At 41.6% G+C, this 27,275-nt stretch overlaps 1 protein-coding gene across 10 annotated transcripts in view; it reads right to left on the reverse strand.

Annotated features, from left to right (window-relative positions):
* The window catches only part of AK9 (adenylate kinase 9), a 156,721-nt gene that overhangs the window by 37,086 nt on the left and 92,360 nt on the right, over window positions 1-27,275 (reverse strand). For 8 of the 10 annotated variants that reach the window (XM_065590208.1, XM_065590205.1, XM_065590207.1 and 5 more), the window contains 8 exons: window positions 25,223-25,315; window positions 16,291-16,383; window positions 15,541-15,747; window positions 14,458-14,582; window positions 12,562-12,774; window positions 11,606-11,902; window positions 10,086-10,210; window positions 6,033-6,252 (listed from right to left, as the gene is read on the reverse strand). In XM_065590208.1, coding sequence (XP_065446280.1) covers window positions 6,033-6,252; window positions 10,086-10,210; window positions 11,606-11,902; window positions 12,562-12,774; window positions 14,458-14,582; window positions 15,541-15,747; window positions 16,291-16,383; window positions 25,223-25,315 — 1,373 coding nt within the window. Of the gene's footprint in view, window positions 1-189; window positions 320-6,028; window positions 6,253-10,085; window positions 10,211-11,605; window positions 11,903-12,561; window positions 12,775-14,457; window positions 14,583-15,540; window positions 15,748-16,290; window positions 16,384-25,222; window positions 25,316-27,275 lie in introns of those variants that run through there. The other 2 variants (XM_065590211.1, XM_065590206.1) reach the window with 2 other exon arrangements.

Below are 27,275 nucleotides of genomic sequence, written 5' to 3' on the forward strand. Positions count from 1 at the left end.
GACCCATGGGAAGGAGACCCTGGAAGAATTCCACCATGATTTCAACAGCTTCCACCCCACCATCAACCTCAGCCTGGACCAATCTACACGGGAGGTCCACTTCCTAGACACCACCGTACAAATAAGCGATGGCCACATTAACACCACCCTATACCGAAAACCCACCGACCGCTACGCCTACCTTCATGCCTCCAGCTTCCACCCCGGTCACACCACACGATCCATCGTCTACAGCCAAGCACTGAGGTACAATCGCATCTTCTCCAACCCCTCAGACAGAGACCAACACCTACAAGATCTTCACCAAGCATTCTCAAAACTACGATACCCACACAAGGAAATAAAGAAACAAATTAACAGAGACAGACGTGTACCCAGTAGCCTCCTGCTACAAGACAGGCCCAAAAAAGAAACCAACAGAACTCCACTGGCCATCACCTACAGTCCTCAGCTTAAACCTCTCCAACGCATCATCAGTGATCTACAACCCATCCTGGACAATGATCCCTCACTTTCACAGACCTTGGGAGGCAGGCCAGTCCTCGCCCACAGACAACCCGCCAACCTTAAGCATATTCTCACCAGCAACCACGCACCACACCATAACAACTCTAACTCAGGAACCAACCCATGCAACAAACCTCGATGCCAACTCTGCCCACATATCTACACCAGCAACACCATCACAGGACCTAACCAGATCAGCTACAACATCACCGGCTCATTCACCTGCACGTCCACCAATGTTATATATGCCATCATATGCCAGTAATGCCCCTTTGCTATGTACATTGGCCAAACTGGACAGTCACTACGCAAGAGGATAAATGGACACAAGTCAGATATCAGGAATGGCAATATACAAAAACCTGTAGGAGAACACTTCAAACTCCCTGGCCACACAATAGCAGATGTTAAGGTAGCCATTTTACAGCAAAAAAACTTCAGGACCAGACTCCAAAGAGAAACTGCTGAGCTCCAGTTCATTTGCAAATTTGACACCATCAGATCAGGATTAAACAAAGACTGTGAATGGCTTTCCAACTACAGAAGCAGTTTCTCCTCCCTTGGTGTTCACACCTCAACTGCTAGCAGAGCACCTCACCCTCCCTGATTGAACTAACCTCGTTATCTCCATACTGATTTATACCTGCCTCTGGAGATTTCCATTACTTGCATCTGAAGAAGTGAGGTTCTTACCCACGAAAGCTTATGCTCCCAATACTTCTGTTAGTCTTAAAGGTGCCACAGGACCCTCTGTTGCTTTTTAATAAAATAACAATACTTTGAATTTCTGCAACGTCTCTCATCCAAGGAACTTAAAGTGGATTTCACCTTTTGTGACATACTAATAAGAACCAAAAACTTATTAATTTGGGACCAAACCCTGAATTCCACAGATTCTCCTTACTCAGTCCAAAACTCTCATTGAATCAACATGTCTAAATATGAGAATGAACTTCAGGATTTATCCCTCTGTATTTATTAAGAGTGGAGCTCTTCTATCATGTAAAGTTAAATTTGCTCAACATTTCCCATTTTAAGACCCTGATTTTAGTTGCTTATAACTTTGAAGAAGTGTAACAATTCAGGCTGCAATTTTTTATGTTGGATCTCTGCCTCATTCTGCGTTTTTTGGGAAAGTGTTAAAAAAACAGATCAGCTATAAAAAATGCAGAATGAGGCAGATATTGATAATGCAGAATGAGAACGAGATTAGGGAAAAAAGATGTTCCACCCATGCTGAAAAAGTTCTTACAGCCTTCATGTTGAGATGCTCTAGTGCTGCCATGCTTTGAAGTAAGAACCTGAAAGGGGTCAGGCTAAGTGTCTGATGTACCTTTTATTGCTCATTCTATACATGCTCAGTAGCAACTTTTTAAGGTTTTGGCTGCTACATTCTCCAAAGATTCTGTCTGATGGGTATGCCATCCAGGGCAGCAGGGAGCTAACCTGCTATTGTGACTACCACCTGTTGTAGGCCATTGTGGTGCTGGGCACCTAAACGGAGAGTAGGGACAGTATTTTTTTGTTTCTCTCAATGCTCCCCAGCTAGACCCAGACAGCATTAAGGAGGAGGAGGAAGCTGCAGGGTAGTATTCAACTGCCTAAACTACAAGACCATATTTCCTCTTCCTGCAATCTCCTGCCTCACTTGCTAAGCACCTTCTAACTTCTACAACAAGTGAAGCAGGCGTTATACAGACAACAGCCTCATTAACTATTTAACCCTGATTAATTCTCTGAACACCATCCATCCTGTGCACTGAATGGGGAAAAATAGTATGTGATCATGCAATTAAAAATGGTCAATCTTAATTCCTAACTTTTAAGTGCTTGACTTTGCAACCTTATCATTCTTTTAATGAAGTTTTGTGTATGTAATTTCCTACGTTAAAAAAAAAAATGAAAAAATATTCCATCATACGGAACTATAATGACTCCCACATAGTTCATTAACAAGGTTAGAATCTTTAGATTCACAACACAGACATGTGCCACTTGAACTAACAGAGTAACTAATGAGGATGAGGCACACATTTTGTCAGCAGGATTCAAAGTGAAGTTCTGGAACAGCCTTCCAAGGGGAGTAGTGTGGGCAAAAGATATATCTGGCTTCAAGACTAAGCTTGATAAGTTTATGGAGGGGATGATATAATGGGATAGCCTAATTTTGGCAATTAATTAGTCTTGACTACTAGTGGTAAATATGCCCAATGGCTTGTGATGGGATGTTAGATGGGGTGGGATCTGAGTTACTACAGAGAATTCTTTCCTGGGTGTCTGGCTGGTGAGTCTTGCCCATATGCTCAGGGTTTAGCTGATCACCATATTTGGAGTTTGGAAGGAATTTTCCTCCAGGGCAGATTGGCAGAAGCCCTGGGGGTTTTCCATCTTCCTCTGCAGCATGGGGCACGGGTCACTTGCTGGAAGATTTTCTGCACCTTGAAGTCTTTAAACCATGATTTAAGGACTTCAATGGCTCAGACACAGGTTTGATACAGGAGTGGGTGGGTGAGATTCTGTGGCCTGCATTGTGCAGGAGGTCAGACTAGATGATCATAATGGTCCCTTCTGACCTTAAAGTCTATGAATCTATGAACTAAGGAATTCCAGGTTCTATTGTAGGTTCTGAGGTGAGTGTGTTCTAGTGGTTACAGATCCTTACTTCCCTGCCCATCTCCTGAATCCTGAGTCCTTGATGGGCCTACCCTCTCCAGGCCATCCTCAACATAGTTTCCCTTCTTGGCTCTCCCTTGGTTCCTCATCTCTATATGCCCTTCTTCCCACCCTGTGTCTCCATGTTCCAGTTCCCCTCACTGGCTCTTAGTTCCAGTCTTCTCCTTCACTACCCTCTAGATTCCACTCCTCTCTATTCAGCATTTCAGTTATGCTGCTTTCTCCTCGCCCTCCTCACTGGATGGATGGATGGATGGATGGATAGGATAAGGAGCCAATTAGCCTATCAACCTAAGGCTGATAAAGAAGCAGGAAGGAAGTGCCAAGGGCAGGAGAGGGGACTAGGGCTGGGTTAGCCCAGTTACATGGATGCCTCAGGGGAGGGAGACCTCTGTTCCCCTCAGGTTCTGAGGGGAGGGCCAAAAAGCGCAGGTGGTGCTGTAAACAGACTGTTGCATTGGTTTGTGGTGGAAATGGTGGAGGGAACTTAAAATAAAAGGGTATAGTGAAGGCACAACTATTGGAGTCCATGCAGTTTCTGCAGGGAAGAAGGTGGTAGAGGAGCCACGCCCCGTTACATGTAGTATTAGAAATGTCATGAAATTTTATAGTGCAAAGTGCAAAGTCACGCCTTTAGGGAGTAATAAGAAAAATTTTGCCAGCAGCTGGGGACATATCAGTTGGAAGATACGAAACACCTGGGTGTATTGATCGATCACAGGGTGACTATGAGCTACCAGTATGAGGGAGCCATGAAAAGGGCTAATGCAATTGTAGAATGCATCAGGCAAGGTATTTCCAGCAGAGATAAGGAAGTGTTATTACAACTATACAAGGCACTGGTGAGACCTCATCTGGAATACTGTGGGCAGTTCTGGTTTCCCATGTTTAAGAAAGATGAATGCAAATTGGAACAGGTGCAGAGAAGTGCTACTAGGATAATCAGAGGAATGGAGAACCTATCTTACGAAAGGAGACTTAAGGAGGTTGGGTTGTTTAGCCTAACCAAATGAAGGCTGTGGGGGGAAATATGATTGTTCTCTAAAAATACATCAGAGGAATAAATATCAGGGAGGGAGAAGAGTTATTTAAGTTAAGGGCCAATGTTAGCACAAGAACAAATGGATATACGCTGGCCATTAACAAGTTTAGGCTTGAAATTGGACAAAGGTTTCTAACCATCAAAGTAGTGAAGTTCTGGAACAGCCTCCCAAGCATAAATGGTGGATTCTCTGTAACTTGAAGTCTTTAAATCATGATTTGAGGACTTCAGTATCTCAGCCAGAGGTTCTGAGTCTATTACAGGAGTGGGTGGGTGATGTTCTGTGGCCAGCGATGTGCAGGAGGTCAGACTAGATGATCACAATAGTCTCTTCTCGCCTTAAAGTCTATGTACATCTATAATTTATCGACCCTGAAAAGTAATATAGGTTCTATGTGCTAGTGTGAATCATGATGCACTAAATAGGTCAAGGTTCTCAAACTGTTTAACATTCAGCCCTTCTTTTTTCAAAGTTTATAATCTAAGAAGGGAAGGAGTCTGGACAGTAATAGGGCATGGATGGCCATTCTCTTTATTTCTGGTGATTAGAGCCAAAGCGAAGTCTCCAGCTGTGACACATGGGAAAGGCATGCATTTCTGTATGCATTCAAGCTGAAAGTATCACACTGACAACGACATTATCACACACACTCATTGGCAGACGAGAATCAAAAAGTCAAAAGACAGAATAGAATAACATGATTTGATGTTTTTTAAAAATCTCATGATTTTGGGGGTCAACATCCTGATTTTTGACTCCTTGAGGTTGACAGTACTGCATCTCCAAACCTCAAAGATGAGACTTTTAGAGCAGAGCTCTAACTTTTGACAACTGCTGGAGCAAAACTTTTACTTCTAGCAGATGAGGATCTCCAGGGCAAAGGAAAACCCCAGCCATGCCCTTTTCCTCTGGATAGACCCCTGTACTAAGGCCTGAGAGGGAGATGGTATAAGCATAACTCTGACCACTTCAGAATTGTTCTACTTGCCTCCGGTGCTCCCCGTAGGACTATGGAGTTCTGCTTCATCCCCCAATGCAGAGATCTGCCTAAATGGTATAATCTAACTGTGAATGATTCCCCTTCATCCTCAAATGTTCTGTTATGGGTGGGCACCCTAACAGGGGTTAGCATCCCTTTTCCCCTCTCAGGTCCCTAAGAACCCCACAACGGGTTCTCTTGCCTCAATAATACCCTTCCTAGGGGCCAGTTTATTGCAAAAACATACTGCGAATAATTCATAATAAAAGTCCAAAAAACAAAGTCTGCCTGCCACTCCCAGTGCATAGTTGTTAAAATCCCATGACAGACAGTCTGTCAACATAGCACATACCACACTCTGGGGTTTTCCACCACACCTGGGTTCTTCTTCAGTCCCCTCCCATCCTTCTGCCAGGACAGCCACTCCATCTCTTCCAGCTGTAGTATATCCCTGTTCTTCGGAGAGGATCTTCCCACCACCGCCAACTCTCTTCTGGGACTTCATCCTTACCTGGGGAGTATCCCCTTCTCTCCCCCAGCCGTCTGGCTCCAGTTCTTCAGCATGGAGGTAAGCTCCTTCACTGCTCCCCTGCCTTCAGCCCTCTCCGAGCCTCAGCTCTGGCTCTCCAATTTGGGGAGGTCAGCTAGCAAACCCCTCTGATGTTCAGCTTTCCTTCAAGGACCTCTATTCTCTATGATTCTCCATGATCCTTTATAGCGCCAGGTGCTGCCCCGCTGTATTAACTGACCACCTGAGGTGGCATAGGAGATTGAGGCCTCCTTGTAACACTAATCTAAAATGTGTTTGTTACTGAAAGAATAAAACCTACCTTTATTTTTTCTTTCATGTCTTTCAGCTTCTTCTTATTTTCCATTTTTTTATTTTGTCTATCCCTCCATTTTTTCAAACGTGGAGGAAGAAGACGATCAGAAATGTCACTTTCTTCCACTTGGATAAAAACTGCAACATCAGGACAAAGTCCTCGCTCTGATAAGTACTGGGCCTCCTCAAATGTACGAGGGAAACCATCCAGTATAAATCCTGTGGATCTGATTGGAAACAAAGATAAAGATGATGTACTTCTAAAGTAAACTTTTACCACACAGAAAATTCAGTGAGTGAATGGCAAAAAGAAAAAAAACCCCATTTCATTAAAAGGATTTTTTAATAGTAATTTTAAAAAGTCATCATTTTTCCTCTCAATTTCTTGCAATTCCCTCTTTAGGCTGGTCTGTATGGTGCAGCAATGTGCATCAGAGGGGTGTGAATTCAAATGTGCACTGAGTTGCACATTAATCTTGCTGGCACACACTAAAAAGTTCCCTAGTGAGTAGACAAGCCCTTAGAAAACTAGAAGCAATTTTTCACTTTTTATTTTATTTATTTTATTCTGCTTAGCAAAAATTGTCTTTCCCTCTGTATTTTGAATGGTGCAAAAATCAAATGCCCATTTTGTTTAAGAGTAATTTCAGCCTAGATAGCATTGTGTCTAAAAGAGCTTTGAGTGCCTGCATCTTCAATTTTGCTAGTGTGGCTCTGAAAATAGTGTTTGTTAGCCTCTGCTGTAGAATCATAAGTGGGGGCACAAATCATTGTTTTGGTATAGTCTGTCATGTGAAGTTTGTTAGCTGATGATTTCCTTTCAGGGAATGACCTCTCCCGCAGTCCATGACATGGACTACACCTCTCTGCATGAGCTAAACCTCTCTCCCCGCAAATACTGGAGTCAGTTCAGACTTGTCTATGGAACTCCAGGTCCTGGTCATACTCCTTACATCTTCATACTCGATAAGTACTTCCAAAGCTGAATTTTGTGTTTCTGTACTTCTTATTATTAGATTGAATATAAGAGTAATATTTCATATACAGGGCTTTGATATAGACAAAGCACTTATCTTACGTGACGCAGATGGCAGGAAAGGTCAGACTCGGAAAGGAAACTTAATCTTTTGCCCAGTCAGACATTTGGACAAAAGTAGGAAGGAAAGATAAATAGCACAGTAGGACTTCCCTCAAATTAGTAGTATTAAAATTGTTTCTGGACCTCATTTGGAGTCTGTCCCGTTGAAGGATGATTTTACAAAGGAATGAAGTCAAGCCTATAGTGCTTTTTCGAAAAAAGGTTGATGGATGACAAGGCTTTACAGACTTCCTTTGTGGAAGCTAGCACTCTTTCTGCCTAGGATACCTCTGTGGAAAGTATTGAGTGGGCGCTGATATTTTCTAAAATTACTTTATCTATGCACAAATATGCTTTTGTGCCCAGCATGTTTGGCGGGGACAGCACAGAACACCACATCAGGCAAGGATTGCCCCATGCTGGCAGAAACCTCAGCTTCACATTTAAGGCAGATGTAAGACCCCTTTGTGTTGGCAGAGTGGTGGAAAGGGGCTACAGAATGGGCCAGGGTCTGACCCAGTGTTTTTCTGAATTGATAGATTCTCCAACATTATCTTTTAATAGTTCGTCTTAGATTAGGCATGTGTCATGATTTCTCTATATGATGTTGAGGGTTTCGGCAAAATGAAAGAATTATTTTCTCCTGAGGAATGGGAGAAATATTTAACACTGACTATGAATGATTCTGGAGCATGGAGAACAATCTTTCCTTGTGGATGGTGGAGCAAGTGATAGAATCATATAAATGTAGGGCTGGAAGAGACCTCAAGAGGTCATTTCATGTCGCACAAGAATGGAGATTTCAGAGACTTTTCTTGCCAACATGACTTCAATCAGGAGACATGTTTATGGAAAGAAAATGCAAGGAATTAGATGCCATCAGTTTGAACAGATTGGTCACAAGACCTTGCAGCACTGAAGGCAGATCCTAGATAGGGAAGATAAGCCCAGATGTTGCTTTGGATACACATTCTGCTTTAAGGGACTTAGTTATTATTGTGTGATCTTTCAGAGTCTTTAATGAGTCTACATTTATGTCACTATTTAATGTCAAGATGTCACATGTGATGGTGGGAAGTTTTAGGTCCAGAACAGTATGATGGTTCTCAGGGTACCCAGGATTGTGAGTCACCTTGTTACCCCCTGCCAGCAGTGGGAGGGAGTCTCGCTTGTGCTTACTTGGGTGTCAGCTCTCTGATACCACCAGCCTGTTAGCCCCTCAAGCATTCTCCTCTGGGCAACACCAGCCTTTACTTTGCCTTGCAGGTTAACAATAGATGCAGCCCAGTCCCCAAGTCCTTTTGAAGCATTCCCTTGTAATGTCCAGCTCTTTTTCCACTGAATACTCAGTGATATCAGATCTGCTGTCCCCAAAGGAACAATATGTACCCCGCTTGTATGATCACAGCACTGAGACATGCATCCGACGAAGTGGGCATTCACCCACGAAAGCTTATGCTCCAATATATCTGTTAGTCTTAAAGGTGCCACAGGACTCTCTGTTGCTTTTTACAGATCCAGACTAACACGGCTACCCCTCTGATACTTAGCACTGAGATATGTGTATAGTGAAAACAAGGATATGTTTATTACCAAAGATTCAAGCAACAGTGAGTAAAGATATTGGGAACAAAAGGTTACATATAAAACAAAATCATAATACACTTTCTAGAGACTAAACTTAACCTATAGGTTAACCTGTCTAAAGAAGTCTGTTTCATCCCCAAACTCCTCTGCACCATTTTCAACCAAGGTTGGCAGAGAGCCTGTTTTCATGAATGTAAACACACTGCTTATTTACTTCCTAAGTTTAGGGTTAGGGGGTGTCTTCTTTGCCTTCTACTTATACTCCCCAACGTTTTATCTCTGAATACAGACCCATGGCTTATTTCCTTCCCTGTTGATGTCACACTGCTCCATTGACGTCGTATGTAAATAGTTATCCATTGTGTTAGCTTACAATACTTAAGACCTCATGACATTCTTTGGTAAACCAGAATGTATGCACCAGAATCAGGACATTCCTGTAACCTTCTGTCAGTTGGCATTAAGGGGATCTTGGGTCACCAACAGCTGAAATATTTTGTTTCCTAGGGCTGATCTTTCTATTTTGACACTAGTAGGAAAATTTTATTCAAACCCATGTGTAAACTGAGAAGTCAGAAGTTCTGCTTGAGACTAAAACCTTTTTTTTTACAGCGCATCCCATCTTGTTTAGGGCTTGCCTCTCAACTGCCAAGCTCAGTAGTCTGGGCTGACATGAAAGAGTGGGGCCAGCCATGGAACAGGAGATTTTGTCTTCTGAAAAGAGGGAGTGGAGACCTCTGTGACATCTCCACTAGGTCTGAGAACCACAACCCCTTTGTGACCAATCAGGGAGGAGGAGAATGATAGATGCTTCCTTGCTTCTTATCTTCTGAATAACAGTTCCCATTAGGAGTCGATGGCAGAGCGATCGGGGATCGATTTATCCGCGTCTACACTAGACGCGATCTATCCGATCCGGCGGGTAGTGAAGATGTACCTCAAGTCTCAAAACTTTCTCTGAGATAAATCTTTTCCTTCTATGTCCAGTGCTTTATGAAATATGTCATCTAATCATTCTTTCTCCAACAGGACTGTTTATTAAATCTCATTTAAATACTATTTATCACTTCCCTTCCTGTCCACTTTAGCCTTCTAGAAACAAAAACAGAAAATTAACACTAATATGTTCTCACTAAATCCTACTTATCCTTTTTTGAGAGACTGAGATGTTTTAGGATGCTTTAATACTTTATTTTATAACTACTAAAGTGAATATACTTTATTCTTAAATGTATAGGTATATACTGGTATTGCAAGATATTACATATCCAATAGATTATCTATTGCATGTTATTCATTACTTATCTACAATTTGTGGACTTAGTATTGCAAAAATTGAGTTTATTAAAAGAAATTAAACAAAAAGATAAATAATTTGATGTCAATAATAGTTACCGGATTGGCTCCTTTGTCCACCACTCAGGAACAATTTTATCAAGCACTTCTGGTGTCAATGCCTCATTATCTACTATGTTCGCTTTGATTATTTCTTCCTCATCAGTTAACACCACTTCCTTCATCTAGATAGACACAAAAGACCATGAAAAAATTAATATCTATACGTTGCTTGACAATGACATTGCTCTTTGACTGACCCAGAAGATTAGATAATGCATTTCAGGTACAGCTTTTATTCAGTTAAGTTCAGCAGCAATTAGGGTTACCATATCTCATAAATAAAAAAGAGGACCCTCCACGGGCCCTGGCCCCGCCCATTTCCCCACCCCTAGACCCGCCCCAACCCCGCCCCTTCCCCGCCCTGACTCCGCCCCCTCCTCCCTCCCACTCCCAGCCAGTGGGAAAGGGCTGCCCCAGCGCTACCGGCTTCAGGGTTTGCCGGGCAGCCCCCAGACCCTGCGCCCCCAGCCGGCGCTTCCCCAGCGCAGCTGGAGCCCGGGAGGGGAAGCGCCCAGCTGCGGCGGCTCTGCTCCTCCCCGACTCTTCGGCTCTGTTTAAGAGCCGGGCTGCCCGAGCGCTACCGGCTTCGGGCAGCCCCCGTGCCTCCGGACCCTGCGCCGCCGGAGCCCGGGTGGGGAAGTGCCCGGCTGGAGGTGCAGGGTCTGGAGGCATGGGGGCTGTCTGAAGCCGGTAGCTCTCGGGCAGCCCGGCTCTTAAACAGAGCCGAAGAGGAGCAGAGCCTCCAGCCGCGGCGGCTCTGCTCCTCCCCGACTCTTCGGCTCTGTTTAAGAGCCGGGCTGCCCGAGCGCTACCGGCTTCGGGCAGCCCCCGTGCCTCTGGACCCTGCGCCGCCGGAGCACAGGAGGGGAAGTGCCCGGCTGGGGGCGCAGGGTCTGGAGGCACGGGGGCTGCCCGAAGCCGGTAGCGCTCGGGCAGCCCGGCTCTTAAACAGAGCCGAAGAGTCGGGGAGGAGCAGAGCCGCCATTTTCCCGGACATGTTCGGCTTTTTGGCAATTCCCCCCGGATGGGGGTTTGACTGCCGAAAAGCCGGACATGTCCGGGAAAAAGAGGACGTATGGTAACCCTAACTTTATTTTGAAATATGTAATGAACGGAAGTTACATTACACTGTGCATCGGAAGGATTCTGGTTACTAGTTAGCTGCCCATTAGCTAAAATTGATTAGTTTTAAAAACTGAACATTTTTGTCTAAGACCCCTTCTCCTGATGCATTCCTCTGCACCCTGTTCAGCTAAATTCAGAAAGCAGAAGTTAACATAAAGATCTTTACTATAGTCCTAAAAAGTAATAAGTTCTCTGAGCAAGTGTGAATCATGATGCATTAAACAGATCAATGGTTCTCAAACTATTTACCACCCCGCCTTCTTTTATCAAAGGAAATAAATTAGGAGGGGAGGGAGTCAAGACAGTAATAGGAAATGGATGGTAGTTCTTGGGGTTGGCAATACTGAGTATTTGGCTTCTAAAAAGAGGATACTACTGCTTACTATTATTACCTCTTTGTTTTTGTTACTTTCATTTTCATGTGCACTTTCACTTTCAGTTTCTGTTTCTGTATTGGTCTGAGAGGAGTCTCCCAATTCCTGAAAGAGAGCTTCCATGTCAATCTGATCTTCCTCAGGTTCCTCGTCAAATTCAGGTCCAACTCTCTTTTCAGTTTTGGGCATGATCATTTCCTGTAGACGTTCTTCGAACTGAATATGGAAAATTCCTAATTTGTCAGCTAGCCATCGGCCACAGATAGTTTTACCTGCTCCATGTGTGCCCAGCAGGCACACTCTTAAGGGAGGAGCCTGTCAGAAAGAATTAAGAATACTTTTATAACAATTTCTACACTAGGGTGCACTTAAGTTACGGTTGTATAGACCTTGTTGAATTAATTCTAAATTTCAGGGCCTCTAATATAAAAAAGTACCCTCAAAAGAAGCATAAGCACACATGCATTTTGCATTTCAATGTTTAAAGCTACAGTGAATTACATATACAGTAGATAAAAACCTGTACATTAACTCCTTTCCCTTCTGCCCCTCTATTTCACCCTTTTTATTCTTCTTATTTCAACCTCCCACCCTGTTCCATCCTCCTCTGACCCCATTTCACTTATGAGAAGTGAGTTAATAACAATAATTAATGAACAAAAAGCTATTTTAACAGAGCCATCGAAATGTGTATATGTCTTACTGAGTAAGCATGTGATATTATTGTAAATCTTTGTCCTACCCTTCCCTTCCCCCTTTGTTCATAAACTTTTCTTATTGTGTTGGCCCTACATTTAGATTGTAAACTCATTGGGGAAGGGGCACATCTTCCTTGTTTCTGTGAAGTGCCTAGCACACTTGTAGCAACACAAAAATAAGAACAACAAAAATAATTGTAATGAAGGATGGAAAATGATGTGTAATATCAACCCCTTATTAGCAATCTATTTTAAATAGTTCTAACTTTTTCTCACTTGTAATGGTTCCTTGTGAGCAACATACTCCTCAGGGTTCTCCAAAAACTTTTCTCTGGACTCAGGACTTGAAAAATAGTAAAATTTTTCTCGATATATAGCTCCATGTTCAGCAATCCCTGGGAAAAGGATAAAGTTCTCCTTCAGACTCACTGGACAAAAGTGTTTGGTGTCTCCCATGTGTCTCTTCTTTTCATTAATTTTATCTTCATCCTGGAAATACACAATGGTTTTAGAAAAAACTGTCAAGAAATCTTTGGATCAAGTAGAAAAACATTATATATAAAATATTTTGAACACATACTTCCTATTTCAAGTGCATTATAGTACATTACTTTCAGAGATGATGATGAAGCAAAGCCCGAGATCTAAACACTCCCTTGAACTCTAGGGCATTTGAAATCCAGATCCAATCCAAACTTTACATCTTACACTCATTCCTAATTACAAATATTTGAATACAGGGTACTCTAAATACTTACTGCTAAATTTACAAACTAGCTCCCAAACAATCTCCAAATTTGTGTGTGCAAATTTTGCATATGTACCAATTTGCAAATACAATATTTATACTCAATTCAGGTAATTGCTTATCTACTTGAATATATGTGGAATTATGAGTAACTATGTGAATGCACATGTAATATATACATGTACAAATTTGTGAGGGCAAGGTAATGTTATGCTGGAAGGTATTAATGAAGCAGATCTTTGACCTATAGACAGTCTAACTAAATCTGATGGGTATGCTATGCACCCTTTTTTCAGGCTAAATGGAAAGAAGGAGCAATTAAATGCCCCTTTATGTGGTGACAGCTGGAAACTAGGAGGCTACTGCACAAGACACTGGGCCATATGGCAAAGCCTGAGCAGAGAAACTGTGTGCTCCGAGGGGTTTCCCTGGGACTAATTGCAAATGTAGAGGCTAAGGTATTGTTTTTGCAAGCTAAATGTGTGTCAGAGAAGAAGAACTACAGACAGTGGGAGAAGCAGTTGTGAATATAGCCTTAAGAGGGAGCCGAGAGACAATGCTCTGTGGGGCGGCAGAACTCAGGAAGGCAGGCCTGAAAATTGTTAGCAAGGAAACTTGCCAGTTATTGTTTCTACTGTGTTCAGGGAAACAGGATTTCCTATACATTCTATGTAAATAAACAGGATTGCACCAAAGAAATACCTGACTTACACCATCAATTTCTCCTCCTAATAAACACAAAAATGGCAAGGGTCTGAAAACTGGCTAACCTCTTAGGCCAAAAGGGGCAACAGAAATAAACTACTTTAAATGTGGCCCTTAACAATACTGCCAAAATATCTTATAAAATAGTTGGTGGTTCTGAAAACATAAATAAACAGTAAGGCAGGCACTCCCCTATAAAATTAGCAGAATATGACTGGTTGCTATATAGCATTGGAATAATACAGGGAAAAGGAATGATACTTATACTTAGCACTCACCTAGCATTTCATGTCTTCAAGAGCTGATCAGACAGAAGGCAGAATTTCCCACAACTTCTAGCTTATCCAAAATATACAGGTCCACCACAAAAGCAGCTACAGAAAGTCATTCAGAAATTAGGCCTGATGGTGGATTTGCATGGTGGTATGCATCCACCCCATCATTTGGCAATACTGGCTATGCACACTCTCCTTACAAACACAGAATATTTTTGCTCTCTGTTGGAATAACGCCATTGCCAGTCAGAATACAGGAGTACAATGAAATTGCTTAGACAATTTATGAATATACACATTCTGTGGATGTTTTTGTGGGGATGATGAATTTGGACCAAAAATATTTAGGCACACAGCTTAATAAATCTGCTTTGTCTGAGGTTAAACGCAAACCCATAATGAGTCAAAGTAAAATGATAAACTAACAAAGTCAATATTGCTCACTTCATCATTTTCTTCTTGCTCTTCCTCTTCTAATTCTTCATCAGCCTCCCCTTCTGCCTGCAAATCGTCTGCTTCTTCATCTAGATCTTCTGCAGATATTTCCCAACCATAATATTTAAAAGGTTCTGAAAAAGTTACCATTTTTTCATTTCAATTATTGTGAAAAAAAGTGTTCAAATCATACTTATGTTTTTATTTCTGTGCCCCCTGAAAGTATACAAAACATGCAAGGCCACAAATAAATCATGCCAGGTATGTTTTTCCATTATTTTTTGTCCTTGAAGTGTACATAACACATTTCGTACTCAGAGTACATATTGTTTTCTTGACAAAATGAATGTCCTCTTGTTTGTATTGTAAATAAAGATGCAATAGTATTTTTAACAGGAACTTGCTATTACACAGGGATTAGAAGTAAAACTGAAGAGAACTGCATTACTGTTTGTAATAACTATTTTTATGTTTAATTTTGGGAAAATCCCACAGAACAAGGATCAATCACATTTTATCTGTCAGAATAAATGAATTTGTAATTGATGTGGGTTAATCAAACACTTGAAGCAGATTTATATCAGAGGTTTATTATTATTATTTATCTAGCACTCAAAAATGTGCTAGACATCTCAGCGCACACAGGAAAGAAATGGTCCTGTTACTAAATGTTTATTGGAGATGGATGGACCTTTACATTCATTCAGAGTCCTATTGACTTTAATAGAATTTACACACAAGTGGACCCTTATATGAGGTGTGTCACATAGGACATGTGTGCACACACAGGACAGCTGTGTGTGTCCTGTTGCAGTATTCTGGCATAAATAGCCAAAGCAAAAATGGTGGGCAAGGGATGTAAAAGGAAAATGTTTAAGAAGCTGTCGCCTCTTCCCATGTGTCTTGGTGCTTAACCTGCTTGCTATCCCCCTTCTAATTCCCAGTTCCTCCATTGAACACAATAAGCCCTTCCTTCCACTCCACAACACAGATTTAGGACTAAGTAAAACAACAACAAACCCCTCTCATTTTCACACTATAATTTCCTCTCTATGCAGGTCAAATGTGTAACTTATGAACAGCATTACTTACTTTCCATCACCAGGACAATTTGATTAAGCAGTGTTTCTGGAGTCTGTCCAGCAATCTCTAAAACAGCAGTCTGAATTAAAGATGAATCATTGATTCCTGGCTCTAGTATTTGCCAGTCGTGCATGAATAGCTTAATCTTCTCTTTAAATGGCTCTATTTCTGGTACATCTGGGAAACCATCCTCTGGAAACTCAGGTAACATGATTTCTGAGCAAATCAAAATGATTTTGAGAAGAAAATGCATCTTTAAAGATTTTGCATTTAAAAAGTTATCCTATCATACTTTATAAAATAATTTTAACTTCCCTTAAATCTATGTGGCAGTTTTGATATATTCTGCCTCTTTACATGATTTACTCTTCTAAGCACAAATTTCTTTTATTGTTGTTTTAGAAGCACATTTTGCAGTGCCAAGTTCATTACATTGAGTTGCTGTACATTGATACTTCTCAAAATAGACAAGGAGACAGAAAGAGATCCAATTAATTAAATTTGCATGTGGTTCTTTGATTACATAGCATACATATTTGAGACCATGACATTTTTCATTACATTTCTGCGAAACAAAAAAAAATGTACATGTGATTAAAAAAACTGATGCATTCATCTACAAACAATTTTTGGCAGCTTAAGGAAATTGTCATGCATCAAATAGAATATACCAGTGTTGGAAGGAACATATTATACAAAGGAAAGAAAGCTGGATTATATTTGCTTGAAAGAGAAAACAGGAAAGATTTCATGTCTAACCTGGTTCAGGTTTAGGTTCCACAACCCCTTTGGTGCGGTCAGGTTGTACCTGAGGTATTACTTCTGTTTCAAGTGGAGGTTTGTCTCCTGATTCTATAAGCACAAATACAATTAATTCAACTACTACTACTAACTTCTATTTCTCCCGCACCTTCCAGGTGAGTGTCTTAAAATGATTTACAGACATTAATGAATTAAGCTTCCTAACACTCCTGTGAGTAGAGGGGTTCAAGAGATGGATGGCATCTTGAAAGACAACAAAGATATTTCAAAACCAAGATCTTCAAAGATCAGAAGTCCAGAGCTGCCGAGAAAAAGGACAGTTACCTGTTCCGTAACTGGCGTTCTTTGAGATGTGTTGCTCCTGTCTATTCCACAGTAGGTGTGCATGCTCGCCACGTGCACCGGTGCCGGAAGTTTTTCCCTTAGCAGCATCCGTACTGGGGGAGCACTGCTGCAACCCCCGGAATGGCGCTGACATATCGCGCTATAAAGGGAGCTGCGTGCTCCCCCCACCCTCAGTTCCTTCTTTCCGCAGTGAAGGTAGTCAGAACTTGTGCTCCAGCTTTGCTGCAGCAATTCTAGCCTTAGTAGTATCCAGCTTTCCCTGAAGTTACTTGTTGAACTTTTCTCTGTTACTGCTGGGCTCGGGGCATGCCCCGTGGCCCAGGCTTCAAGTCGTGCGACTCTTGTCGCAATCCTATGCCCAGAAGCGATCCACATACTCAGTGTCTTCGCTGTCTGGGCGAGGCCCACATTAGTGAGAAGTGTAAAATTTGCCGCTCCTTCAAGCCCCAAACAAAGAGGGCGCATGAGATCCGACTCCCCCACTACGGATGCTGCTAAGGGAAAAACTTCCGGCACCGGTGCACATGGCGAGCACGCACACCTACTGTGGAATACACAGGAGCAATCACTCAAAGAAGAACAGTGAATTTGCAAACAAAAATAAAGAAGCACCTTAATATAGACACCAAGGAGCTGAAGCACAACATCAAAGAACCAAATGACAGGTTCTGAAGCACTGCAAACACTCAGCACTGCTGAAGCAAAGTGCTGAGGAAAAAATCCTAAAGTACCTAACCCAGTAATTCTCAAAAAGATTAGGACTGGAATCTTTTGAGAACTATTATTACCTATGCAACTATGGCACACAGAAATTAAGGTCCACATTTTTGAAAGTAGCCTTTGATTTGGATGTCTCCATTTTTGGGTGCCCAATTCTGGATACTAAGGCCTGATTTTCAGAGATTGTGAGCACACAAACACTCCAGTTAAAATAAGAGGGAACTCTGGGTGCTCAACACTTTGAAATCACATTCTATTTGTCCAGAGAATTGGAACCTAAGTGACACACCCAAGATCACAAACTAAATCTGTGGCACAGCTGGAATACAAAATCCATCTCTTCTGACGGTCAAGTCCCAATCATGCGCTTCAACCACTAAACCATGCTTCCTCTAAGAGAAAGGAACTGATCTTACCAATTATTCATTACCATAGATGTATTGGAATCCTGTTGAAATTATTATTATTTATGCAGGGTATCACCATAACACTAATTTAACTATAAATTCCTTATTAAATCCAAAGGCTGAATGGTATTTATACAATTGTTCTAAACATGACTAAAAAGCCTAAATAATAACCAATTTACTATATCCAAACAGTAACAGAACATTTATAAGCATTTGATCAAGATATGTACAAACAGGCTAAACCAGGGGTGCCTAGACTACTATTGGTTGGCTCCAACTTGGTCAGGCCAGTATTAGCAATGAAACCTTTAAGACTTTACTTTTTTTATACCCTTTAACAAACAAGTAATGTCATTACCAATTCTCAGAACATACCTAAGGCCAGATGAAGGAGTTTCTTATATAGCAGTAGTTTACTGCACCTGGTACCCAGCTAACCATGTTTTATTTCTATTACTTTAGCCCAAACCTTAAATAACGCTAGTATTTTGAAGGGTCACCACAAATTTAACACAACTTTATGCAAGACCCATCTTCCATAAAGTACATCTCAGTTATGTCATATCCACAACATAAGCATATTTCCATAAAGAATATGGCGTGCAACGTCACAGTATGTATTTAGAAATTCTACATAGTATTCCCTGCATTTGCTATAGAGAGGTGCAAAAAACAACTCCATCTCAAGTCTTCTTTCTCATGATTTCATTCTTTCTGGTTCCATGCTTGGGGTCTATTGTTCATGCTAATATCCCAACTCAATTTAAAAACATAGTTCACCCAAATCTAATGTAGGCCTTTATTCCTACAAATTCATTTAGCGGTGATCTGTTATGTCCTCAGAAGTGATTTGGTCATAAATAAATAAATAAATAAATAAATAAATAAATAAATAATAAACAAAAATAAGAATTTGCCACAGTAATTACATAAATTATGTATTACTATATATACACTCAAAAATACAGAAACAAGCATTAGAGGGCCACTGGCAACTTAAAAGAACAAACACATCATTTTCACCCTTACTTATATTATTAATAACAACTTAGAAATCTCAAAGTGAAATCTTGTAAAACTGGAGAATTACAAATCAAATGTGAAAAACAACTTGTTTTCAAATGCTAATTCCTATGCAGATGAAGGTAGTTTGTTGAAGTGCAAAAACCAACTCCACCCCCCCTGGGCACTAGCAGGGATTTAGGGGAACAGGACCCTCGCTGTACCCCAAGCTGGCTGGCCAAACACCCTTATCACTGGGCATATTGACAGTCCAACAGCATAGCACCGAAAGATTCATATTCTGGCCTTCTGTGGATATACAGGGGGTAGGAGACTCCCTGAGTGAAATCATGGGCCAATTAAAGTCGATGCTCTAGCTCAGTCCTCTAGCACATCCACAAACAGACAGCCAGAATATAACCCTTAGTATTCAAATATTTTTACTTCATAATACCCAAAGCAATTGCTCTTAATTTCATTTTAAATGCTTAATGGATGTGGGGAGGAAGAGAATTTTGTGAGATAACAGCATTTTATTTTCTACTTCATTTTCCTTTTCCCTCAAAAAAGTCTGATATAGTAGAAACACGGTGGGTGAGGTAACATCTTTTATTTGACCCAATTTCTGTTGGAGAGAGAGAGAGACAAGCTTTTGAACTTACACTGAGCTCTTCTTCAGGTCAGATATTACCTCACCCACCTTGTGTGTCCATGGGACCGACACAGCTACAACAACAGATTATATAGTAGAAGTCATTCTCCTTCCCTCAAAAGTCTAGAAGTGTTCGGTTCAAAACTGAATGTCACTCCTTCACTTAAGGGTTGATGAAGAAAGCCACAAGTACTACAGGTAATTTTTTCAGACATACCAGTCACTTAGGGCCTAAGTCTCATTGAAAGTCAATAGGCTCCTAAAACATGTATGTGTTTTTGAAAATTTTATCCTTCCTCCATATCTGAGGCTGAAAGGAGAGGTTACTTATTTATACAGTAAGATAAAGGAGGGATTACTTACCTGTAGAGGAACTGTCCCACCACAGTATGTGCACGCACCTGTGCACTCTGTACTGGAGACTGTAAACCAGTGTCAGCAAGTCCATGCCTGTGCAGAGAAGCTTCTTGTAAAGCTTCAGGTAAAACACTGTCACAGTGTTTGTGAGAACAAATAGGCTTTTCCCCTGACAGGAGATAGGAAGGCCTCACAGGCTAGGAAGACGACCCTTAGTTCTCTGATGTTTATATGTAGAGAGAGATCCCTTGAGGACCACAAACCCTAAGCAGGGCCGGCTCCAGGGTTTTGGCCGCCCCAAGCAGCCAAACAAACAAAAGCTGCGATCACGATCTGCGGCGGCAATTCAGTGGGAGGTCCTTCGCTCTGAGCAGGAGTGAGGGACCGTCCGCCGAATTGCCGCCGAACAGCTGGACGTGCCGCCCCTCTCCGAAGTGGCTGCCCCAAGCACCTGCTTGGTAAGCTGGTGCCTGGAGCCGGCCCTGACCCTAAGTTTGGAGGGGACTCAGATGAACACCCTTCCCCCCATCCCAAGGCAGATGAGTTCATCACCAAGGTCAGGAAAGATTGAGGGCAGACAAAAGGAATGCCCATACAAACATTAAGTGAGTCTGTCCATCAATCTAGAGAAATCAATACTCAAGATGGCACATTGAAGACAAAGTTCAGATGGTGACAGCTCAGCTAATAAGCAGTCTGGAATATCTATATGCATGAGGCCATATGCCCCAAAAGCCTCCTATAATTTCAAGCTGTTGTGTTTGGGTGAGCCTTGAGATCTGCAACAAGAGATCAAATTTTCTGGAACCTCGAGTTTGGAAGGAAAGCTCTGGCTTGAGTAGAGTCCAATACTACTTCTATAAATCCTATCCTCTGAACTGGACAAAGGGTAGATTTGTCTGAGTTAACATAAGAACAGCCATACTGGGTCAGACCAAAGGTCCATCCAGCCCAGTATCCTGTCTACTGACAGTGGCCAATGCCAGGTGCCCCAGAGGGAGTGAACCTAACAGGTAATGATCAAGTGATCTCTCTCCTGCCATCCATCTCCACCCTCTGACAAACAGAGGCTAGGGACACCACTCCTTACCCATCCTAGCTACCCACGAAAGCTTATGCTCCCAATACTTCTGTTAGTCTCAAAGGTGCCACAGGACCCTCTGTTGCATCCTAGCTAATAGCCATTAACGGACTTAACCTCCATGAATTTATCTAGTTCTCTTTTAAACCCTGTTATAGTCCTAGCCTTCACAACCTCCTCAGGCAAGGAGTTCCACAGGTTGACTGTGTGCTGTGTGAAGAAGAACTTCCTTTTATTTGTTTTAAACCTGCTGCCCATTAATTTCATTTGGTGGCCCCTAGTTCTTATATTATGGGAACAAGTAAATAACTTTTCCTTATTCACTTTCTCCACACCACTCATGATTTTATATACCTCTATCATATCTCCCCTTAGTCTCCTCTTTTCCAAGCTGAAAAGTCCTAGCCTCTTTAATCTCTCCTCATATGGGACCCATTCCAAACCCATAATCATTTTAATTGCCCTTTTTTGAACTTTTTCTAATGCCAGTATATCTTTTTTTGAGATGAGGAGACCACATCTGTATGCAGTATTCATATAAAAGGGCAATAAGATATTCTCTGTCTTATTCTCTATCCCTTTTTGAATGATTCCTAACATCCTGTTTGCTTTTTTGACTGCCGCTGCACACTGCGTGGGGCCGTCTTCAGAGAACTATCCACGATGACTCCAAGATCTCTTTCCTGATTAGTTGTAGCTAAATTAGCCCTCATCATATTGTATATATAGTTGGGGTTATTTTTTCCAATGTGCATTATTTTACATTTATCCACATTACATTTCATTTGCCATTTTGTTGCCCAATCACTTAGTTTTGTGAGATCTTTTTGAAGTTCTTCACAGTCTGCTTTGGTCTTAACTATCTTGAGCAGTTTAGTATCATCTGCAAACTTTGCCACCTCACTGGTTACCCCTTTCTCCAGATCATTTATGAATAGGTTGAATAGGACTGGTCCTAGGACTGACCCTTGGGGAACACTACTAGTTACCCCTCTCCATTCTGAAAATTTACCATTTATTCCTACCCTTTGTTCCCTGTCTTTTAACCAGTTCTCAATCCATGAAAGGATCTTCCCTCTTATCCCATGACAACCTAATTTACGTGAGAGCCTTTGGTGAGGGACCTTGTCAAAGGCTTTCTGGAAATCTAAGTACACTATATCCACTGGATCCCCCTTGTCCACATGTTTGTTGAACCTTTCAAAGAACTCTAATAGATTAGTAAGACATGATTTCCCTTTACAGAAACCATGTTGACTTTTGCCCAACAATTTATGTTCTTTTATGTGTCTGACAATTTTATTCTTTACTATTGTTTCAACTAATTTGCCCGGTAGTGACGTTAGACTTACCAGTCTGTAATTGCCGGGATCACCTCTAGAGCACTTTTTAAATATTGGCGTTACATTAGCTATCTTCCAGTCGTTGGGCACAGAGGCCGATTTAAAGGACAGGTTACAAACCATAGTTAATAGTTCCACAATTTCACAGTTGAGTTCTTTCAGAACTCTTGGATGAATGCCATCTGGTCCCGGTGACTTGTTACTGTTAAGTTTATCAGTTAATTCCAAAATATCCTCTAGTGACACTTCAATCTGTGACAATTCCTCAGATTTGTCACCTACAAAGGATGGCTCAGGTTTGGGAATCTCCCTAACATCCTCAGCCGTGAAGACTGAAGCAAAGAATTCATTTAGTTTCTCCACAATGACTTTATCATCTTTAAGTCCTCCTTTTGTATCTCGATTGTCCAGGGGCCCCACTGGTTGTTTAGCAGGTTTCCTGCTTCTGATGTACTTAAAAAAACATTTTGTTATTACTTTGAGTTTTTGGCTAGCTGTTCTTCAAACTCCTTTTGACCAGTAGACCTAGATCTTTGAAAGTTGATTGGATGAGATGTATTCTGGAGACTACCTAAGCTCTGGACTGGCCTTTGACCAACCAGTCATCCAAGTAAGGGTAGATTTGTATTCCCAGTCTTCTCAGGAAAGCAGCTATCACTGACATATGTTTTGTGAAAACCCAAGAGTGCTGACAGGACAAAAGGCAGCACGGTGAACTGGCAATGAGAGTGCTTCACCATGAACCTGAAATATTTTCTGTGACTTTGATAAATTAGTCACATGAAAGTAGGTGTCTTTTAAATTGAGGGCGGAATACCAATCTCCAGGATAGAGTGAGGGAGTAATGGAAGCCAGGGTGACCAGACGAAACTTTATCTCTTTTAGATATCTGTTGAGTAGTGCACGTCTAAAATTGGTCTGAGACTTCCCTATGCTTTTGGGATCAGGAAATAGTGGGAATAGAACCCCTTCCCTCTGAGACACTGCAGAACCTCCTCTTTGGCTCCTACCCAAAGGAGAGAGACTGAACCTCCTGGAGGAAAAGCTCCTCATGAAGATGGCCCCTAAAGAGGGATGGGGATGGAGGCATAGACACAGATTGGAGGGTATATCTCACGTCCACAGTGCTTAATGCCCAACGGTCAAAGGGAATTCCTGACCAAGCACTGAAGAAATGGGAAAGGTGGCTTGTGAATATGGGGAAGATGGAAACTGGCATCCTGGAAACTGGCATAGTGTCCTCTAGTGCCCTATCAAAATGCCTGTTTAGCACCCTGTGGGTGTCTAGATGGAACTGGCATTGATGCAGAGGCAAAAGGAGGAGGTGGTCTGTGTCTATAACCCTTACTCTTCTTTCTCTGCAAGTCCTGATGAGGAGCAGGGGCAGAGTAATGGTAGGTCTGCTGTGGGCAGAAATATTTTCTGGACAGGGCCAGAATATAGTATCATCGGGGGAGTGGGAGTGGTGAAATAGCCCCTTCAGAGACTGCCTGATAGGAGTAGGAAGAGGTCAGCACAGGCTGAGGCTCCTCCTCCTCCATTAGCTGTCCAGTAGAGTCCTCCCGAATTGCCTCTTGCTGCTCTGTACTGGGCCTGGTACCAGGCTCAAGAACAGGCAGTGCCTGGCGAGTAGACTACCCATGCCTCTCCAAAAACACAAAACAGGAACACCTCATATACAACCCAGAAATGTAGGGGAAACCCCATGGGTTCAAAAAGACCAGGACATCAGTGGGCCCCAGTAACCCTCTAGCCACATACTTGATGGTACTCCTGCTGGAGGGTCCCTAGCAGGCTACTAGTGCCTTGGAGAGTAGCGAGACCGGCTCTGAGGCTGGGAAACATAGGAGCCAATCTACAGTTCAGAAGAGGATGAATCTCCCACTGCTGACCAAGGGGGAGCTGACAGTGCCAGATGCAGATGCCAGCAGGGGAGGAGAAAAAATGGGTCAATAAGAACAGGGAGATAACTGTTGTAAGGTATAACAAAAAAGGGAAAGAAACAAAATGTTGGCGGGATGAAATAAGAAAGGGAGAGATGGAATGGGAGTAAAGATATCAGAAGAAGTGAGGTTTTTACTCACGAAAGCTTATGCCCAAATAAATCTGTTAGTCTTTAAGGTGCCACCAGACTCCTTGTTGTTTTTGTAGAAACTCTACTAGCTACTACAAAATTCAAAACAAGGAAAAAACACTAATTAGAATCGGACACTGCTGATTGCTCCATCTCAGGCCAAGGGCGGTTGACAAGGAACTGAGGGCGGTTTACCTGCACAACACTAGATAGCCGAGAGGCAAGGCATGAGTCAGAAAGACAGAGCACTTGCGAGCTGAATGGACACTGTTACTTAAAATCTCTGATCAGAGGTGCAGGGACGCAGACACACCTACAGTGAAGCACCCATAGGAACACTACTCAAAGAAGAACCACTGTTTTTATACAATTCTTTTCACTCCCCTCAACTTTACGGGCCATTTGCAGAGCAATATAAGACCTGTTCTACTGTTCAAACTCTACTAATCTGAGTGTGGTAAAATGAATTAAAATAGTTATCTATAGTATTTGGACTTGCAAAAAGATATACTCTAGATAACTTAGAAGGATGAAATTTGATCATAGTTTAATATTTTTTAGTTTCTTCATGCTCCCTAGTCCTCTTCTCATTTTTGTCTCAAGACTTACAATGAGTTGTTTTTAAATGAAGGGACAAAAATCACAATTTTCAGGAAGGGAATTTTGAACTTTACCAAGATTAACAGTACCCTTTAATTACATTTAAAAAGTGCTTAGGTACTACTTGGCTCTGGCTATTCCATTATTACCTGGCATTCTCGAAAAGAAACAAAACAGGGGGAAAGGAATGAAAATTCATGACCAAACCACATACACTTTTGCTGTCAGCCTAATCAAAATATTATTTAAAATAGTGTACTTTACAGTAGGAACACAATGAAAAAAATGGAAAAAGAATGCACATAGTTCTCTATGCTATAACAGGGAAAAGACTACAAAACTTACCTTTCAGTTTAGGTTCCTCTTTGGAATCAACGGATTGCATCTGAGCAGTTTGTTCTGTTTCAAGTGGAGAGTGCTCTTCCACTTCCTCATATTCTGTGGGTACAAATATAACCATTAATAATTTTGATATCCCTTGGAGATACTCAGAGGGAAGACACTAGAGAAGTTTAAAGTTTTTGTGGCATGGTACAAAAATTCTAGCGGATCACCAACAAGCAGGGAGTTAATTCCCAGCTTAGAGATCATACAACTGTGTAGGATAGAGTAACAGAGAAGGACTGAGGACTGATGAGCCAATTAGGTACTCAGAAGGAACAATGAAAATATTATAAAAATCAGCTGCTTAGTAAGCAGGAAGAGGCAGACCCTCACGCTCGGTCTACATCTACATTATGAGCTAAGGATTTTATTTCCCTGCTTATGTATGCACATTTGTGCTAGCGCAAGTATAAATAGTATTGTAGCCGTAGTAATATGGATAGCAGCAATGGAGGCACGGCTTAGCTGCGCCGAGTACATACCCACCGGTTTCAGGTGGATTTGTACTTGTCATGGCTAAGCCATGCCTCCACTGTCACTGCCCATGTTACTGTGGCTACACTACTATTTATCAGGGCCGGCCCACAATATTTTGGCACCTGAGGCGGAGAGCTCAAATGACGCCCCCATGCTCCCTCGCTTGGGCCAAAACTTTGAAAGGTCTCAATTCTGCCTTCTTCCTGTTCTACTCCTCTCATGTTACTGCTCTGCTACCTACCTCAATAAAGGAGAACTAACAACTTAAAATGTCTTGTTCAAAAATGTTAAGTAACACTTAACTTTCAAATGCCTGAACAGCAAATGTAACTTTTCTTTTCTGCATAGTAAACACTGGAATTTTTATCTGTTTCAATAATCAAAGTGGTGCTTTCTGTGCCTTCTTGGTTGCAAAGATTTGAACTGCTTCCTGAAGGTCCACAGTCCGGGCCAGCTCATGTTCTATTGAGACCGATACAAGGCCGACTAGCCTCTCCTGTGTCATTGTGGAGCGTAGATGTGTTTTTATTAACTTCAGCTCGGAGAAGCTGTGTTCTCCACTGGCAACTGTTACAGGAAGTGTTGGAAGTATGCACAGAGCAACAAAAGCATTTGGAAAGAGGGTGGCCTGATGAGTTTATAGAAATTGTAATTATTGAAGTACACATTTATTCACAAGAGACACCAAAAGAGCATCACAGAGTGCTAGACTCTTTTCTTGACAACATTTAAGTTTGCATTTTTACATGATGGCTTTTATAAAAAATGAGCTGTGCACATACAATTAATTTTTTCCTATAAAAACATCACATGGGAGTAGGGTTGTAGTCAATGTGCCTGAGACACATAAAAGTGAAATAAAACAGATGTCAGGCTGAGAGCAGCATGACTGAAGTGTTTTGATGAGTCAGTATTTGATTATGGAAATCAAATGTAACCATGGGAAAAAACAATTTTCTCTAAATAAGGGCTTATCATGTGTTTACAGCAGAAGTGTATTGACATGATTACTTCTCTCATGAATAGTTGTTTTGATGTTCTCAATGATTTAAATGTAAGTCATATGATCACAACCAAGACTTACTTTTTTGTTTCAGATGCAGATATTACAGAGACTAGAAATCCTTTATATTTAACATTTTAGAAATGCTTCATTGTTGGTGAAAAACATCTGTTTTATAAAATCTTTGTAAAACGGTCTGGTGGGATGTTTTTTTAAATCAGTGTGGATTTTTTACAGTGCGAGAAGGCTGGCAGATTTTTTGTTTTAAGAGTGAGAATCAGAGAGTAAGTGAAATGTTAGCTAATCAAACAATGAAGAAAATATTTGAATCCCAGATATCTGATTGACACTAATGCTATCTTCATAAATTAACACTTGTTACCTGTTATGATAATAAAATAAATGCCAGATTGCATAATAAAAGACTGTATTATGATGGACACTCATACAATCATAGAAATATAGGGCTGGTAGGGACCTCCAGGGGTAATCTAGTCCAGCCCCCTGCACTGAGGCAGGACCAAGTATACCTAG

The sequence above is a fragment of the Chrysemys picta genome, chromosome 3 (assembly GCF_011386835.1).
Source record: "Chrysemys picta bellii isolate R12L10 chromosome 3, ASM1138683v2, whole genome shotgun sequence".
NCBI classification, from domain to species: domain Eukaryota; kingdom Metazoa; phylum Chordata; order Testudines; family Emydidae; genus Chrysemys; species Chrysemys picta.